The 19,312-nt window shown below is 34.2% G+C and overlaps 2 protein-coding genes across 5 annotated transcripts; both read right to left on the reverse strand.

Moving 5' to 3' along the window:
- Positions 1–324: 324 nt before the first annotated feature.
- LOC110921829 (ankyrin repeat-containing protein P16F5.05c) lies at positions 325–4,953 on the reverse strand. 2 transcript variants are annotated; one of them, XM_022166161.2, is made up of 7 exons: positions 4,781–4,952; positions 4,301–4,388; positions 4,136–4,200; positions 1,282–1,350; positions 1,150–1,199; positions 940–1,057; positions 325–606 (listed from the first exon to the last, which is right to left on the reverse strand). In XM_022166161.2, exons 1-6 carry the CDS (start codon positions 4,853–4,855, stop codon positions 949–951), a joined length of 456 nt encoding a protein of 151 aa, XP_022021853.1. In that variant the 5' UTR covers positions 4,856–4,952; the 3' UTR covers positions 325–606; positions 940–948. The 2 variants fall into 2 exon arrangements, with proteins under 2 accessions (XP_022021853.1, XP_022021852.1); XM_022166160.2 differs by lacking the exon at positions 325–606 and having other exon boundaries at positions 798–1,057; positions 4,781–4,953.
- A 3,373-nt stretch (positions 4,954–8,326) lies between these two features.
- On the reverse strand, positions 8,327–18,800 carry LOC110920901 (rho GTPase-activating protein 7). Of its 3 annotated transcripts, XM_022165120.2 has the most exons (22): positions 18,561–18,800; positions 17,404–17,440; positions 16,948–17,024; positions 16,801–16,871; positions 16,632–16,710; positions 16,363–16,507; positions 16,131–16,250; positions 15,953–16,030; positions 15,825–15,880; positions 15,645–15,714; positions 15,459–15,546; positions 15,125–15,368; positions 14,224–14,442; positions 13,263–13,439; positions 12,612–12,661; positions 12,465–12,525; positions 12,297–12,380; positions 11,559–11,672; positions 10,641–10,771; positions 10,343–10,412; positions 9,311–9,517; positions 8,327–8,695 (listed from the first exon to the last, which is right to left on the reverse strand). In XM_022165120.2, the coding sequence occupies exons 1-22, from the start codon at positions 18,606–18,608 to the stop codon at positions 8,498–8,500; spliced, it is 2,424 nt and encodes an 807-aa protein (XP_022020812.1). In that variant the 5' UTR covers positions 18,609–18,800; the 3' UTR covers positions 8,327–8,497. The 3 variants fall into 3 exon arrangements, with proteins under 3 accessions (XP_022020812.1, XP_022020813.1, XP_035838767.1); XM_035982874.1 differs by lacking the exon at positions 8,327–8,695 and having other exon boundaries at positions 9,375–9,866; XM_022165121.2 differs by lacking the exons at positions 12,465–12,525; positions 12,612–12,661.
- Between the last annotated feature and the right edge of the window lie 512 nt (positions 18,801–19,312).

The following is a 19,312-nucleotide window of genomic DNA, read 5'->3' on the forward strand; positions in this document are numbered from 1 at the left end:
TATCACTTGCATAGTAGAAAGTGAAACTAAAACATACCAAGAAGAAGAACAATAACAATAACAATAATAGCGTTTGCAAATGAGCACATGATGCTCAAATCCACTCTTAGGTGTTTGAACACGACTTAAAGCTCACTAACATGTGTTGAATCATCATTTAGCAAGGAATAGTCATTTGGAAGCTTAATTGGCTAAGATGTTCCACGTAGAGCCTTCAAAAATTATCTATTTTAATCCATCCTTTTTTTCCATTTTAGTGTAAATGGCCATCTGGCCTTGCTTTTGGGCCTAATGTGCTTAACTTAGTATGAAACATGCTACTTATAGTTGATATATATGGTACATTAATGAGTAATGACCAATGTGTTGGTAAAGAACATGCAAGTTGTTTGGACCTTGAAATATAGCTTGATTATTTGATGTTTATATTCACAGGTTTATTAACACAATTTGGTCAAAACTTGCGCCTCGTTGTAATGTAGATACGCTTTGAACATCTATTATTGAACTGCTTGTGGCCGTACTGGTAAGATAAGCGGTCAACCAGCCAATGTCGTAGTCCGGTCCGCTTCAGTTTTCAACACGAAAACCGAGATATTGTGACACCTACAAAAGAATTCCTGGAGTTATATTTCCACATATTACATGCCTGTATCCTTAAGACTGCAGACAAGTGTAGCTATGGATTTTGACTTGAGATTAAAAACTGATCACAACACCACAATTTAGGTGCATACTTTGTTTGGCACCATTCTAAGCAGCATCAAGAAGAACGACACACACACACACAAAATAAATAAATAAAAATAACACTTCGTTTTAATATATTAGCTACTAAAATCCAAAATTGTCACATATATAACAAAAAAAAAAAAAAACAATTGCATCTTAAGTAGATTTCTTGGCTATGAGTAAGTATCCGGTTTAAAAGCTACAAACCGTTTGTTCTCAAACACTGGCTCTTGTGAGTTCAACTTGTGCTACCGCCGTGTTGATTGCATCAATGACATTCATTTTCCCACCAATTGCAGCTTCATCCACAGGCGTCTGTTCATGTCTACGCAACAAAACAAATCCAATCGTATGCGTTCAACATATGCACATCTTTGAAAAAGGGTGACAATGATGACAAGATCAGATGTGACATACCGGTTTAATCTTGATACATCTGCTCCAGCTATAATCAATATCTTAACAACCTAAGAGTGTGCAAAATGTTAATTGGTTGAAACTGATTACTATTACAACAAAAGGGTGATTAAAAAAACAAATGATATTTACCTCGACGTGTCCATTTAGGCAGGCCCAATGAAGAGGTGTGTTATTCTCAACATTACAAGCGTTCACATCCTGCGGTTGAAAAATGCTTGATTCATGGATTTTGTTGTAATGTAAACTAGATTCAGAATTTGCATTTAAAGATGGGAAAATGGGCAGGTTGGGTAACGGGTCAAAGTAGGTAGTTTTTGTGCTAGACGAAACGGGTCGGGTTGGGCTGCCCCACAAGACTTTTTGTCCAAATATTTCAAATTTTTTATTGATAATTAGTGTGTGCCAAATATGATTATGAAGTGTATAGTTTTAATAATAAAAGAAATTCAAATAAGAATTTGCCGTCCAAGCCTTGAAAAACGGTTTTGGGTCGAGTAACTTCAAACAAAAAACTGGAATGAAAGATATTTGAAAATTTTAATATATCAGGGACTCCCACAAAAAATATGATCTATGAACTGAAATTAGTTATTAAAATTGATATGTACAAAGAAGAATATTTATTTATTTATTTTTGCATAAAAACTGATGTAGATAAGCCTTATGTTTTGGTTCACTATGACTAATCTCAATCTCCTAAATTACAACAAGAATAAACTTCTCTTAATTGCATTTCTTTTCTAAATTATTTAACTTTAGAAAAATCAAGTTTAATGGCTCCATGATAAAATCTAGTAAATTACAAAAATCGTCCTTTATGTTGACACTAGATTGCAAAGTGTGTCCTTTGTCTTCAAAAAGTACAAAAAACGTACTCAATGTTTGCAAATCCTTGCACGTTATGTCCTTTAGCCCTAACTCAATTAGTTTTCATGGTTAAGTCTGACCAAGTGGACCCCATGCGAGGGGATATTGGTCAGTTTACCCTAAACACTGAAATAAATAATAACCATTAAGGTTTTTGTTTAATTTAATAACCCTTCATTCCTGATTAGGGTTTCATGTTTAATTGTTCATATTCTTGATCTGTATGTTGGTTATTAGCTCACAGCTCTGTTTCGCTCTGTTCTTGTGTGCAGAAATGAATCATTTAGATCTGAAAAGCTTTCAAATTTATTTCAAAAACTAGTTTTTTAGTACAAGTATGCGAACATCTGATTTGAGTGATTCCAATCAGACCCATTACTGGAAACCTACTCAGCATATGGACCCGAACTTATACGCCGGTGATGTAAGCCAAGAAAGCATGTTTTCAGTTCAGACACCCGAACTGGAGACCTGCTCATCGTATGGACCCGAACTTATACACAATTAAACATGAAATTAATTCAATTGAGCAGATCTATAGACAGCAATCTATATTAACAATTTAATTAAATTCTTACACATAAGATAAAGAATTGGGGGAAAACATGAAACCCTAATCAGGAATGAAGGGTTATTAAATTAAACAAAAACCTTAATGGGTTTTTTTATTATTTATTTTAGTATTTAGGGTAAAACGACCAAAATACCCTCGCATCGGGTCCACTTGGTCAAATTTAACTATGGAAACTAATTGAGTTAGGGCTAAAGGACATAACGTGCAAAGGTTTGCAAACATTGAGCAATGTTGTAGAAGGCGCTAGGCGCTAGTCGGGCGGTGAGGTACCGCCTAGGGATTAATCGGAATGAGAATTTTTATATGTAATTTTTCAAATTTATATATATATATATACACACACACACACAATAATATAAAAATAATACTTCAAAATTCACATAAATACTTCAAGTTTCAAATAGTATGCTTCAAACATAAGCAATTAAACTTAAACATAACAAATCAAGTACTTAGAAATTCACAAATTAACCGACTTTTGACCGACTATGACCGACTAGGACCGATTTATTGGCCGATTTGCTCAAATTTAGGCGATGAACAGCCGATTAGCGCCTAGGCGCCGATTAATAGGCCGCCTAGACCGACTTCTGCAACACTGACATTGAGTATGTTTGTTGTACTTTTTGAAGACAAATGACATACTTTGCAATTTAGTGTCAACATAAAGGACAATTTTTGTAATTTACTCTAAAATCTTTGGTTTAACTGCATATTCAAGGGATTGATTACTCTTAGAACAAAAAAAAAATAACATAATCAAATTCCAGTTTTTTTTTTAAAATCAAATATATAGAAAAGGTAAATACATATCAATACAAATAAATACAATATATATTTACTCTTGTTTTGTAAGGAACAAGTATTGAATGTGAAGGATTAATGAGCCTGAAACTTTTTTTACAATCAAAATCATTTTGACTTTTTAAATTATGGTATTTCATGTATTTATTACTGGATGAGCCTGAAACTTTCTTTTACAATCAAAATCATTTTGACTTTTTAAATTATGGTATTTCATGTATTTATTACTGGATGAGCCTGAAACTTTCTTTTACAATCAAAATCATTTTGACTTTTTAAATTATTGTGTATTTCATGTATTTATTACTGGTTAAAAAAAGTTGGCAGATATATTTAAAATTAAGGGTCATGTAACTTATTTCTGTTATGACCTTTTGCCCTCTGTTTCAGCCCATCTACACACAACTTCATACAAACAGTAAGTAAACACATTTTGCTTGAATACAAAAATAAAGGTTAAATTAGAGAGGCCGTCATCGGATGTCCAATAACCTAGTTGTGTTATGAAACTATACCTGGAAAAACGGGTGGTGCAGGGTAATGGGTCACACTGGGTTCGGGTCAGAATGGGCCACTCTAAAAAAGTGTTATTTTTGGTTCGGGTCAAAACAGGTTTTGGCTAAATGAGTGCCGGTCAGAACGGGCTGTGACAAAGAATGAAAATATGTGACAGAAAGAATAATCATATTCGCTGTTATAAACTATGATCCCATTTATCTCATGGGTTGGTTCCCCTACCGCGTTATTGCTGATTAGATAGTTAACTATGTCGACATTTCCATTTGCTGAAGCCATATGAAGTGCTACAAAACAGATAACCAAAGAGCAGAGTGATGCATGTGATTGGCAGACAAAATGATGAAAATATCACCAACATGAACATCAAAGGTGAGATGAATTTACCTGTTCGGCCTTGGGCATCCTTGGAATCAAGAGAAACCCCAATGGCAGCTAAGTTTTTCACATCTTCAATATCATTATATCTAGCAGCCTACAACATAACAGAAAGCAGCATAATATAATAGGATTAACATAATAATAATAATAATAATAAAACAGAAGGCAAATCAGAGGGTGAATCACAAAAGTTTGCTACAGAAAAAGCAATTTGGATTTTAACAATCCAGAGTATGACCTGTTGGCCGATCGACAATGATCCATACTTGCAAATGACAGCCCAAACTTAGAAAACAAATATACACAAACTTAGAAAACAAATGATCTAAACATAATTTTAGTTTAAGGAAATCTATGCAGGCAGGATTGCCCTTGGCAGTTGGCAACAAATATCAAAGTATAACTGAACTGAAAACTAAGTAGAGATTATGAAAAGCGAAAGGAGTTGAAGTACTAGTTGTAAACGTAAAATGAAGGAATGATAACCTCAAGCAAGGCCTCGACGTATTCTGAATCCGTACAAGTAGGGTTCTGCTCTGCTCCGTTACCTTCCGCCACCATGCTTCCTTCTTCTTCACCCACCGCGCCTGCCTAGGCTCAATTTTACTTGTATTTTAGGGTTTCTTTCCCTAGGCTTAATTTCATAAATTTAGTTTTATTAACGGTGTGAGGGGCACTCTAAGTGGGAAGTGACCTCTTCTACTCACAGCCAATCAGCACGCGCTACGTTAACTTCTCATTTAACTCTCTCCACACCCTCAATTTGATGGCGGCACTCCTCTCTTGGGACTTGTTTTTTTATTTTTTTTAATTAAGTTGAAAAAATCAAAAAGAAAAAAAAGGAAAATAACTTGATTGGTTGAAAATCTGGTGGGCCACCCTCTCCCTCTCTCCCTTCATGCGGTAACCTCTCGCCGAAATCCATCCCCTCCATGCGGTGAAAGTTGATTGGCGACACCTCTCCCCGCGCGGTAACCCCTCCCCGCACCTCCTCCCCGCAAAGCGCCCCCACACCCTAAAAACATTGGGCTCAAGAAATTCGTACTTTACTATAAAAAAAAAAGAAAAGAAAAGAAATACTCGTACTTACGTTGTTTAGCCCGCTTCATTTCGTTGCCGGTTACACCCACATTGCTTTCGCTTGTATAGGTTAAATTTTAAACATTTTATATCTGATAGTATCTATTTGTTGATATTTATCTAGGGCATAATAAAATCATGTTAGTGTAGATATAGAAAAAAAAAAAGAATCTTAGGTATATAGACCAACCAAAGCATAATTCAAGTCCAAGTTTGGTATTAAAATACAAATTTCGCTAAAAATAACTTTAAAAAATCATCCTATTTTAACATATTGACCACTAGGTTAAAACCCCGTGTATTACACGGGTTGTATAAGTGTAAATTTATATAATAAATAATAAAAACGATCTATCTTTAAAAAAACCCATGTATTGAACATATTGAACAAAATATAATGTCATATATTAATACATACAGTCATCATGATTTATCTTTCAAAAATGAACGTAAGAAATAAATTCTCTTTGAACGGAGTATAGAATTGTTATATTTTTAAAAATGATGTTCTTTCTAAATGTTGATGCAATGTGCGATGAAAGATGGGTGTAAACCAATTATAACACCACGTCTAACATTACAAAGGTGAAACTAATTTGTCTAAATTTGACATTTGAAAGAATTGTGCGACTATAACGGTGAGTCCAAACCATTATAGCGATACATCTAAAAACACTTATAGTTTGATAAAAGCATATGCCGTGGACCTAGAATTATTTAATTCTAGTGAAAAAAAAAACAATAATGGAAACTAATCTAATTCTAATAAAGGATTCCAAATAATGTCACGTGACGCTCCCTCCTTTAATTTAATAATAATATTATTAATAATGATATATTAGATTATTATTATTGTTATATCAAACTAATCTTACTATACTACCTTTATTTTTTATTTATCTCTTCTGTTAAATAATAATAATAATATTAAACGTTAGTTTAACTAAATCTATTTATCTCTTTTGTTTTGCATAATCTGAAATTGATTTTCTTTAACTCTAAAGTTTCAATCTTTGGCAATTTAAGTCTACATATTTCTTTTTTAACTCTAAAGTTTCAATATTTGGCAATTTAAGTCTAAAGTTTCAATCTTTGGTAATTTAATCCCTTTGATTAATTTGATTTTTCACTTCTAACTCAAAAGTTTTCATCTTTTGCGTTTTAACCCATTTAATTTTTTTTTTTTATTTTCAACCCAAAGCTTTTCAACTATTGCAATTTTACCTCAACATTTTTTTTTACTTTCAACTTTGGTCCCTATACTTTTCATCTTTTACAAGTTCTCCGCTTAACGTGTCATTCTAAATTTCCGAGTTAACACACCGCAACGTGCGTGTGGGGTTCAACGTTTTTTCATCTATTTTTTTCACGTTTGACAGGCCCATCGTAGTACGTCTATTTTTCCCCGTTTGATAGGTCTGTCGCAATGCGCGAGTCAGAGATCGACTTAGTTATTTTTTTCTCGATTTTACACACTCGCTCGTGGTCATGTAAGAAATATTTGCCTTTCATCTAACGTGATATATATAACTAACGAATCCCCGCCGTATTACGGTGGATAGTAATTCTAGTATCAACTATTGAAACATATCGTGGCATGCTATTGAGGATAAGTGATCCACAAGAATAGTTGTCTAATGCATAAATGAACGAAAACTTGTTTTAGAAATTATGTTTTGCAAGAGTGAATGAGCCATCTCATGTTAATTATTCAATAATATTATATCAAGCTTTCGTCAATAAGTGGTCCTTGATATATATAATATATCACTTGTGCAATGCATAATTAAACGATAAAGAATCTATATCTATCTCTATATTATACTATATAATAAAATAAAATATTTATGGGACACTTGTCATCATATTAAGTCATGTCTTAAGGATAATTATTATTTTAGTCTAATCTCTTCTAATAAATATTTATTCTTATCTAATTTTTAGTTTAAAATTATTATTGTTATTTAACATAGATAAATAGAAAAATAAGGTGAGAAAACATGAGAAAATGACACGTGTCAAAAAAAGATTTTTGTTTATTAGTATAGTAAGAAGTAAGATATCTTTTGTTCACTATTAAAAATTAAGGATTATTAAAACATGTTTTAGAATAAAATCCTCACTTCGGATTCAACTCAAAACCACAAAGAACATACATAGCTAAATCTTGATTTAGTCTATGAAATTCAACAATTTGAATTCCGGAGTAATTGAACATAATACTTAACAAAACCCCAAATGAGTAATTGCGTAAACTTGGTTCATTCATCGTTATAGGTTTAAAGTCCCACTCCCTCAACTATGCTTAATGGAGGGGTGTTTATTGATACGTGCCCACGTACCCACGTTTGTTTCCGCTTCATTTGTTTTGTGCATGTAGAATTATTTTTCCTTTTTGCATCTCAACTTCCAGTAGCACTATCCCCATGTTGCATGTTTACTTAATTTTAGTTATCATTTCCTTGTATTTAAGAAACATTTTTATGAATGAAAAAATAGAGAAAAATTGTGGTAAAAAATAGTCTCTTCCTATCTTGTGTTCTTGGAGGTTGACCCCTCTAAGGGTTATCTATCTTGGGAGATTGACCATCTCGAATCAATCCCTATCATTTATCTTGAAGTTATAACTTACTTCTAATATTTAATTACGTTTTGATATTACAAAACACTTCAAAACGGGTACTTATCATTATAAAACAAGAATTTGAATACTTACATATAGTCCTAAAGATTGATCTACAACCAGATCTTCAGTTTAACTCACTAGATATTTAAGATGACGATTCAAGACTAAGGTTGAACATAATGAACCGATAGTGAGCGCCTAATTGGCCATAGACCAAATTTAAGAAATTGGATTATTTGTCGAATCTTCTGAATATGTACATATCAACTTATATATATATAGGTGCACGTTTAATACAAAATCATTCGTAAGTAGACAACCAGGGGAACCGCATAAACACGTGCAAAACCGGCCATTTCATGTCAAACCAAATAATAGACAGTTAATTAAGGATTCTAGGAGGCCACTTCACATGAATACAAATTGAGTTTTTTGTTTGCTGACACCAAATGACAAAGAATCATGAAAAGAGAAGAAACTTAGGATATACAAAGAGATTAACTTCTTTTAAGGATGTTCCAGCCAGGTGGTTGTTTATATGTAAAATCTTGAGATGAGGTTGTGTAGCTTAAGTCGAGGTTGTGAAGTTGTTCCATGAGCTGTGAACGCCGTTCCTTGAAAAAATCGAGGCGGGTTGTTAATTCTACTAGCGTCGATGATGATGTTGCCAATGGGTTTCTTGAATAATCAATCACCTACACATTTAACACCTTTAGTGGCAAAAGTGAAAGTGCACTAATGTTAACGTTATTTTACTAATTTTGTAAAAAAAACATTAAAAGAGGGGGATGGTGTTGATAGTCGAAAGACAAAAGTGTATTCCTATGGGGTAGAGGTAAGGATGTCTACATCTTACCCTATGTTAGCTTTGCTATTGGTGGGATTTACTGAGTGATGATGAGTGTCACAGCATCCAAACACTATTTTCTATGCCTCTACGGCCTATTTTATTGCATCTAACAATAAATACTTCACCTAATAATAACCAAGTTTCTTCACTGTTCCATTAAAGTCGCTCAAATTTTTTTCTAACTAAAAAACCACTCAACTTTCAATACTGTTCCAAGTTCCATTGTTGTGAAATTCTATATAAATGTTGAAGCTATGTGATCTATGGAACATATATGAAACTTGCATGCTAAGTTGCTATTTACTAGTAAGTATTTTCATAATTGTTTCATTTAGGTCCTTCATTTAAAAAAATCATATTGGAACAATATTGAAACTTTGCATATCCAAACACCCCTTTAGTTGTAAGAAAGAACGATTTACGCAAGTTTAAAAACAAAATCATTTGCATCAAGTCTAACCTCAGTTGGTCTTGATGTAAATGGCATAATTGCAGAATCAACAGCCCCAAATTCATCCATAGATAAACTTGTGGATGTCTCGCTACTTTTAGAATCACTTAATCTTGTCGAGTCTAGAAACTGCACACGAGTAGCTTGTCTGCTTGTGTTTCCATTCATTAAGGTTTGCCCTCTAATGTTTCTGAATTCCGCTCCCAATGTAGTTTCCTGCTAAGTGTATAAGAAAGAGTAGCATGGCTTGTTCACATGAGCAAAACATATCTCAAGAGGTGGCGAAACAGGTCCGGTCTAGGGTGTTAATTCCTAACAGGGCACGAAAATTGTAGGTTTGGGCTTGGTCCGGGTCGAACCTGTGAAAACATTTACTTTTGCGGGTCATATTCTTGTCAACCCAACAAGTTCGCAAGTTGACCCGTTCTACCCATTTATTTGTTTTTTTAGAATTTGACTAATATAATTAACTTTAAACTTTTGCGGGTCCGGTCTAGGGTGTTAATTTCCAACAGGACACGAAAATTGTGGGTTTGGGCTTGGTCCATACGGATTCGGGTCGAACCTGTGGAAACGTTTCACAAGTTCTTGTCAACCCAACAGGTTCACAAGTTGACCCGTTCAACCCATTTGTTAGTTTTTTTTTAGAATTTGACTAATATAATTAACTTTAAACTATTTGGTTATTTTTTGCCAAATTTTAAAAATAAACTGGCATGGTTTAAACATAAATGCTTCAAAAAAATATGTAAATTTAAAGCTTCATAGTAGTAATATGTAAAAACAAAATTAACTCTTTTTCGGGTTAAATGGGTCGTGCACGTGTCAACCCACGAATATGTGTGTTGTGCTTGGGTTCATGCGTGTAACACGATTTTCACTTTGTATCACGGATTCGTTTTTGGGGGTTTAGTATTTGAGTAAACTTCGGATGACTTTTGACCCAGTTTCGCTTGTCCCGTTAAGAATCAAACACATCCCAAATCAACCCATTTATACTGATCTATATCGAAATCAACATCATATTTAGAGTAGATTTACCTCTGATCTTTGTTTTCGTTCATGGTTGATATAAGCGATTGTAGAATCAAAATCTTGTTGAAAAACTCTCCTATCAAATATTATAATCAGTACATCATTAAGTAGAAATCCCAAAAAAAACATCAACAAAGGTCAAAACACTCTATCTTATAACAGATTTACTGCAGTTGATTTTCCGGTTATGATTAATTAAATGACATAATCACTCTCTTAAAGCACGTCCAAACGCTAAAACGCCTCCATAAAGTTGATATGTTCCATCGTAAAACTAAGCATTCTATTAAGAAAAATAACTCACTGATGAGAATTATAGTTATGGAGATGTTGGTGGCGTTGTTGATGAAGTTGTTGATGCAATTCCGCAACTTTTTGCTTCAACCGAGCAACATCTGCTTCAGAAATAGCAATCTCCTCCAGCTCCGCTCTCGTCTTCATTTTAAAGGTATATGACCAATCAGGAAGTTTAAAAAGAAATAGCTCAAAAAAGAAACCGGTTAAACGGGTTGAAAGTTGCCCAGATTGCATTGCTAAAGCATATAGCCTCCTAATAATTTTATTTAAAATGATATAATATCTTTAATCATATTCTATAGACTAACAAGGGGGTTTTCCCATATTTATTGGGTTTCCTCCTGAATTATTGTATAGGCATTATGCCTAGTGGAGATGGATATGATCGGGTGGTTCCGCTGGTGGCACGATGATACTCTAGTGGTCAGTGATCCAAATTTGCCGTTCAAAAAAAAACTAGTTATAAAACAATTAAATTATCTTGACAAAAAGTGTTTCTGGTAAACTCAACCCTTGTGCCACAGTCTGGTTTCTAGGGGTGTTCATAGTTGGTTCGGCCAGAAGAATGAAAATTATGGGCCGAACCGTTAAATACGTTTTTGAAAAATGAGAAATCAACCAGCCGGGCTGAGTGGGTCGACTGGACCAGTCTTTTTTACCGGTTTGGTGGGTTTTAATTTTTATTTTGGTCAAAATCATTATTTGTAAAGAAAAAATTCAAAATGATAAAGCTTAAACGGCTGGTTCCAAGTTCAAACAGAACTTTTTGGCTCTCAAACCACGAAAATTGAACCGTTTGGATCTTAAACTTGCCAAACCGGCTGACTTGCTTCGGTTTGGATGGTAACAGTTTTTAAACACCCTAGCCACCTCAAAAGAAATGATCTACAACAAGTCAAATGTTTAAAAAGGGAAAAAAGGAAACCTTTGGATCCATGTTATGGGATCGAGAAACCGGTGCAGAAGACATGCTTAACCCAACTTCTAATATGGATCTTAGATCTCTCTCAGCTTGTAACTGTTCTTGCAATCTTGAAACCTGTCATGATAAATGAGTAAAATCCGAAGCCCAATATGATACAAACTCGGATTTCAGTATATTAATGATGTCAGGTCAAAACAGGGCCGTCTCCGAAAATAACAAAAAAAAAAAAAAATGGCCCTGTGCGAGATAAAAATTTTGGGCTCTATTCGCAAAATTTCATGTATTATAAACTCATCAATTATTTAATCACTAAAATTTATGTGAAAATAATTTAAATAGTTATTTTTAGCTAAGCGCAGTTAGTAATTTATTAATTAAAGGAAAAGATGTAGTTGACAAAATTAGGCATTAAATGTCATATACAGCTAAAAAAACTAAAAACGCCAGGATTAGAACCTGCGTCTCCTTGTTGTCTTAGCAAAGCAATAACCACCCCGACAAGAGCTTGTTTGTGTCGTATTTCGATTCAGTCTATATATTCTAGCTTATACAATTCGATTCAGTCTATATATATTCTAGCTTATACAACGTAAATTCTATTTGGGCCCCGTGCCGTTGCCCACCCCGCACCCCCTCAAAGATGGCCTTGGGTCAAAACACATTCAGTGAAATGAGCCAAGTCAGTTTAAGCCAACCTGCCAACACATTATTTCATCAAATGAAGAAAGGAGGGCTTACATCTTGTTCAAGTGCCATCCTACGTTCGTGTAATGCTTGCTTCCTTCTTTCCAAGCTAGCTTGAAGTATCGTGTTTCCTCTCGCCTAAAATAATAAAAATATATATATATACTAATATTGTTTAAAATATATATTCACTGCATGCACAAAGAAAATCAAAAGTATGACCTCTTTTGCAAGTCTTTGCCTCAAGTCATTTTTCATCATCTCAAGCCTCTGAATAGCAAGCCTACAAACAAACAAACAAAATTCCTTTTATAAAATTAAATTCAGAAAAAAACACAATGCACTAAACTCTAAAGTGCATGATCTTACTCTTCTTCACCAGAAGAATCAAAAGATTCCACTGAAGGAGTCTTTCTAGCCTGTAGGAAAATAAAAACAATGATCAGAAAAAAGACACAATGTTATAAAAGCGGCTGCTAAACGGGCCGTGTTCATGGGTTGGGGATCGATCCCGAACACAACAGGTGTATTTGCATGTTGACACGACCATGACCTATTTCACCCCAAAAAGTTATTTAACTATTTTTTACATATTAGCACTCTAAAATATTAAGTTTACATATAATTTTTAAGCATTTAGGTTTAAATTATGCCAAACTATTTTTGAACTTTAATATTTTTATATAAATATACTCAGATAGCTTAAGTATTATATAAAACACATTAAAAAAATAAATAAATGGGTTAAATGAGTCAAACCTGCCGGGTTGACACGAACATGACCCATTTGGCTAAACGTATTCACGGGCCCGACCCGAAACTGGCCCAAACTCATTCAGACTAAACCCAAACCCGTGAATATTTGTTAGGTTCGTGTGGTGTCGAATACTCACACCCCTAGTTATTATATAAACCACAACAATATTAATTTCTGCGGAATTTCCAACTTGATACAGTAATTAAGATGCTATATATGAAAATTTTAATTTAGAAAAAATCATAGATAAAAGTGACACTTACATTATTCCGTCCCCTTATCGTTGTACGCCTAGACTTAGAATTGGATCCTGTTAGTTTGTTAACAGGAGTCTCTGTGCTTGAATCAAGAGGTTGAGAATCTGCCAATGAATTTAATTTTGATCCCAAATTTACATTGTTATTTGGAGACACCACATCTGATGCATCAGTCCCATATGCCTACATTAAGTGCCAAACATAAAAAAAAAAAAGTCACAAGCTTGGTTTAAGAAAGGCGCACGCGAGGCGCTGTGGACAGCGCATCAGGGGAATGAAGGCGCGCCTCATGTAGTTCTGGATCCAAATTAGGGTCCGTAGAGGGTTTATATGAAAAAACAACCTAATGGATGCAGAAATTATGAAAGGCTTACTTGATCTATCTATATCTATACCTATACTTATATAATAAATGAAAATCTTTGAGGACACGTGTCACTCTCCGGTGCCTCCTCACCTTAAATTTCCGCTTCTCTCTCTTATCAATTATACATATTTTCTTTAATTCTTTTTGTTTTCTACTTTTCTCTCCTATTAGATAATTATGATTTCAATGATTTTTATCTTAAAAAAACTTTATTTTAAAAAAAAAAACCTATCTTTGTTCATAATATATTTTTATAAACTGAACATTTCTTACATTATTTAACCTGTGTAATATGAATTATATCATTTTTATAAAAAAAAAAAAAACATTTACAGATTTATGAATCATATCATTATTATTATTTAACCCGTATGATACACGGGTCTATATTAACCTAGTAGGTTTATATGTAAAACAGATGAGAGATATGCAGTTTCGGGATGTAAATAAAGCTTATTTGGTTGTACATAGACATGCACCTCATGTACTTTTCAATCCAACCCAGCCCAGCCCGCATCATACCAAAAATTACCCATTTTGACCCGTTGTCCACAATCCAACCCATTAAAATGCCACCTCAACCCAATACTCAGAAAGTACCTTAAAGTCATAAAGATCACTGCCAGCATAACCACTGCTTTCACTCAACTTTCCACTAAATACACGTTCGGGATCATCATCAGATTCTTGATCAGCTTCATTTACTGCATCACGGTAAACATTGTTTTCCGTTTCCATATTTTCATCATCAGTTGAATCTTCACTTGCACTAACGTCACGGGAACCCGCGGATATCGAACATCTGAGCATAGCATCATCCTGATAGAAAGATAAATCAAGGTCAAATAAAAAAAAAGTTTACAATTATTTGTTAACAATGTTGTAGAAAGCGCTAGGCGCGAGTCGGGCGGTGAGGTACTGCCTAGGGATTAATCGGGATTAATAGGGATTAATCCGGATTAATCAGATTGGACTTTTTAAGTATAATTTTACAAATTTTTATATATATATAGATAACTTTATACTTTTTATTAATAAATTTACAAGTTTAGGAGATAACTTTATACTTTTTATTAATAAATTTAAAAGTTTAGGAACCATATGTAAACTAGTAAAAGATAGAGGGGGTTAAATGTTAAAATACCTAAATTTACAAGTTTAGGAGATAACTTTGTACTTTTTTATTAATAAATTTGATGTGTCGGCTATAATGTTAAAGATAAAATGGGTTTATAACTAAAATTTGGGCTTTAAACCATGGGCCAGGTTTCAAAAATTGGGTTTATTGGGTCAAAAAACATGGGCCCGATTAGTCCGATTTTGACCGACTTTTACCGATTTTGTCCGACTTTGACTGATTTTTTTTGACCGAATTGGATAAATTTAGGCGATAAGTCACCGATTAGCGCCTAGGCCGATTTCTGCAACATCGATTGTTAAATCGGCCCACTTAAAAATAATTGGGTTGAAATTGCCATGTAAACATATAAAATAATCTTACATCGAATATATTCTCAAACTCCTCTAGGAGAGTTGCAATAATAGCTTGAGCGTTACTAGCAGCATTAGCAGCAGCAAGCAGCTGTGCAGAGTTGTCACGCTTATCATCAAAATCATTATCCGACTCACATTCGCCAGCTAAAAGTGGGCGTAAGAGCAACGGTGCCATGCAAGCAGCAACTGCTGATGCTGTCATTCGATTTTCACAAGTATTCAAAGAAACAGTGTGCATCATCTTCAGAATTCTGCAAGCGAAGAACTCAACTCAAATATATTTGGAACTCTATCGAAACCATAACAAAGTACAATTTAAAATAAAACAAGCGAAAAATCACCTCTGTAACAAGCGCCTATTTGGTTCAGGAAATGATTCAAAGATTGCAGCACGCATAGCGTTCACTCGAGCTTCCTTCGGATCAATTTCTGGATCAAGCAATCATTATCAGTACACCGGACACATACTATACATACATTGTTTTATTAAGAATATTTAAGAAAGAGGGGGGGGGGGTTAAACTTACTATAAGCTTCTAACAAAGCAGTGCAACAGGTTGCGGGAACAGGTGATGAGGGAAGCTCTCTAAGGACATGCTGCAAATGAAAGTTTTGCAATCAATAATCAAAACAAGATGCAAATTAATCACCTTAGAAGTTTACGTTTGTTATCTTCCAGGTTAAGATAAGTAAAATGAAGTATGTACCTTAACACAATCACCGACAACATGTGCATCTTCATCAGAACTAAATTCCTTCTTGTCTAGGACAACGTATAGTAAACTTTAGCATTCAAACAACATCTAAATTTGGTAAAATAACAAAAAAATGAAACCTTTTTCATATTGTTGAACTCTGCGGTCTACCTCCTCTACGTCTGCAGATTGTCTCAAGATTCCTTCAACTTTGCTTCCTGTTGAAAAAAAAAATGCGGCGGGGGGTGTTAGCTCATAGAAATAACCCACATATTTTTTTTATTCCATAACTGTTTTATCTTATCCAACAAAGCTAACCGTGTGTCTCAAGAAATCTAAGAGCTTTCTCAAGGAAAGACGGGCCTCCATCTATGTCCTCCAACGCTAACAATATTGGTCTTCCGACAACTAGAGACTTGATGGAGCGTTTATCTCTCCCTATAAAAAAAAGTAAACTTTTTACCGCCAAAAATTGAAGATGATATTTTTTAGAGGGGACCCACGCAGCAAAAAAGAAAAAAAAAAGGTTTACAGAATGAAGTTCACAAACATTGATGAAAGGACTGTTCATTTGAATCAGTGGTATCGTTCCGGAAGATTCTGTTTTGTCCCATAACAAGGGCTGCATTTGGGGCGTGTGCAAGAGCATGTTCAAGAGCTGTCTTCCACTCATGCAAATCTTCAGATGTTTCTGCCTGAAATTTAACAAAATTTTATATGCATAGAAATACACATTCGGTCACTCTCATTGACCTATTCGGTCCATTTGACTTGTTTCCTTTAAGCTACTTTATGTATTATTAACATGACATGTAAAACCTTGAGCGTAAATGCCCGGCCATCGCGTCCATCAGGAAACAAAACAGTTAACAGCTTTTTGTCCTCTCTAACAACAACACTGCAATAAAAATTCCAAATCAACTATATGTTAAAGAACAAAAGTTTCCGTAAATAAATACACGTAAACACACCCAATAACTACCATTACCTTCCAGAACTGTTCAAGTCAATTCCTCCCAACGTCAGATTTACTTCACTTTCTCTCTGGGGAAGTACACTCTGAACAAAAAAAAAACAGTGATCAAACATTTAAAATAAAAAAAACCAGAGTAACTGTGAGAGATAACTGACTAACTGGATCATTTTTGAAGAAAGCGAGAGAAGTGCGTGTGAGAATAAACCAGCGTTTCTTCCATGACTTCCATCCTAGCCCTGGATTAGCAAAGAATTATTGCAGAAGAAGCGAAAATATTGATTTAATTCAAAAAAAGGTTATAGAATGATGTAAAGCACAGTGGAATTCAATACATGCAGACTGAACACATAGGTGTTACGTTTTCAAAATAGATTATGCGTTTTCAAAATAGATTTTGCGTTTTCAAAACTGCGTTTTGAAAAAGCATTTAGGTACATGCTAGGCAGATAATCACTTTTTCATCCAAACACCTTTTTAGATTTTTTATGTTTTACAAACGCAATAATCAAATAATCAATTCAAAACGTAATCCCAAACGCCCTCTAAAACTAAAAATAAACAACACATATCTGAATTTTCTTTTAAGTCCACACCACACACAAATGTCGCAAGTACCTTTGGAAGATATAAGCAGCGGACCGCTCTTGAAAACCTGCAAATTTTCCATAACTGTTAGAAGAATAAAAATAGCAATGACAACCATATTACCAATCTGGTTCATATTAGAATATACATACAACAAGAATATTATATTCCAACTTATTATCCATACAAACTTAATCAACCAAAACTTGCAACAAAAGCAAGTCATTGAAACTTTAGATTAAACCTCACTCAAATATATACTTTACTTAATCATTACTTCCTCCAATCCCAAGGTTATCCATTGACCTCAGGGTTTTGAACTTTTACAGCATTAATTATACATTTGAATTTTATAAGAGGGTGTTTGGGATTGAGTTTTGAAAAGAGATTATGCGTTTTGAATAATCAGAATCAGATAATTAACCGGAACAAAATGTGATGTTGAAAGATAGTGTTTGGATTTGATTATGTTGCTTGATATCACAATAATCAGATAATCATCTATTTGAGTGTTTGGCAAATATACATTTAAAAAAATAAACAAGGGAAAATCCTTTTCTAAACGCAAATAATCAATTTTTGGAAAACTGCGTTTTATTGCAATAGGGGGAGCTGCTTTTGGAAAACTGCGTTTTGTAACTTTCTAAACGCAAATAATCAATTTTTTTACCCAAACAGTCAAAACTGATTATTTACGATTTCAAAACTCAATAATCTAAAAAACTCCTTCAAAACTCAACCCCAAACACCCTCTAAAAACCAATTTTAATTAATAGATTTAAATTACAAATAGTGTAATTTATAAATATGTATGTTAAACAAGCTGGCTCGAGCTTTTGACTAGCCAAGTTCGAACTCAACATTTCAGCCCGTTAAAATGAACAAGTAGAATTGGCGAGCCTACCTTGGCTCGGATCGTCGAAATCGGCAAACTAGCCGAGCCGGAGCCAAGGTCGTTCTCGTTTGGCTTGATTAAACTAAAGCCCAAATTTAACATAACCCAAAGCTTAATACATGTAAATTAAAAATTGTAAATTTTAAATTCGGCATTACAAAACGAGATTTCAGGTGGTTAAGATAAACGAGTGAAGCCAAGCCGGCTGGCTGCATTTGTAACCCGAGCCCACCATGGCTGAGCTTGTTTACACCCCATGATTCCTGAATTAGCGAAAAGCACTGAAACATACCGTGTTTGAAGCCCCATGGGTGAATGTGGTGGATGAATCATCAGACATTTTCAGGAAAGATAATCAAACATTGAAGAGGGATGTGGTGAAGCGTAACGTAATCATGACCAAGTGGTGAGGTGAGGTAAGATGTTGAAATAGTAGTAGAAGATGAAAGGTGAGGTAAGATGTGCAGAGAGATGAATGACATTTAGTCGTCTTAAATTGGACCCGTGATTCGAGGGAGCGGTCAAATGTTTGGTGGTGGGAGTTACACTTGCAGTAGTTGATAATAACACAACGGGTAACTTTGGAATTTTAAAGATAACATTTTCAGTCCCTCTTCTAATTCAAAATCTCTTTTTTTTTTCTTTTTTCAGAAAGAAAGAAAGAAAGAAAGAAAGAAAGAAAGTGATGTTTTATTAGCCCAAGATTCAAATTATTTAAGTTTTTTAACACCAAAAATAGTAATAATAATGGTAGTGCTATATAATAATAAACTAATAATAATAAGAGTTAATTGCCCGGATGGTCCCTGTGGTTTCACGTTTTTTCACGTTTAGTCCCCACCTTTTGGAAATAGCAGGTATGCTCCCTATGGTTTGTCATTTTGTTACTCCGATAGTCCCCTGACATTTACTCAAGGGACTATCCGAGTAACAAAATGACAAACCATAGGGAGCATACCTGCTATTTCCAAACTAACTGACATCTACTCAGGGGACTATCCGAGTAACAAAATAACAAACCATGGGGAGCATACCTGCTATTTT

Source organism: Helianthus annuus, chromosome 14 (assembly GCF_002127325.2).
Source record: "Helianthus annuus cultivar XRQ/B chromosome 14, HanXRQr2.0-SUNRISE, whole genome shotgun sequence".
NCBI lineage: Eukaryota > Viridiplantae > Streptophyta > Magnoliopsida > Asterales > Asteraceae > Helianthus > Helianthus annuus.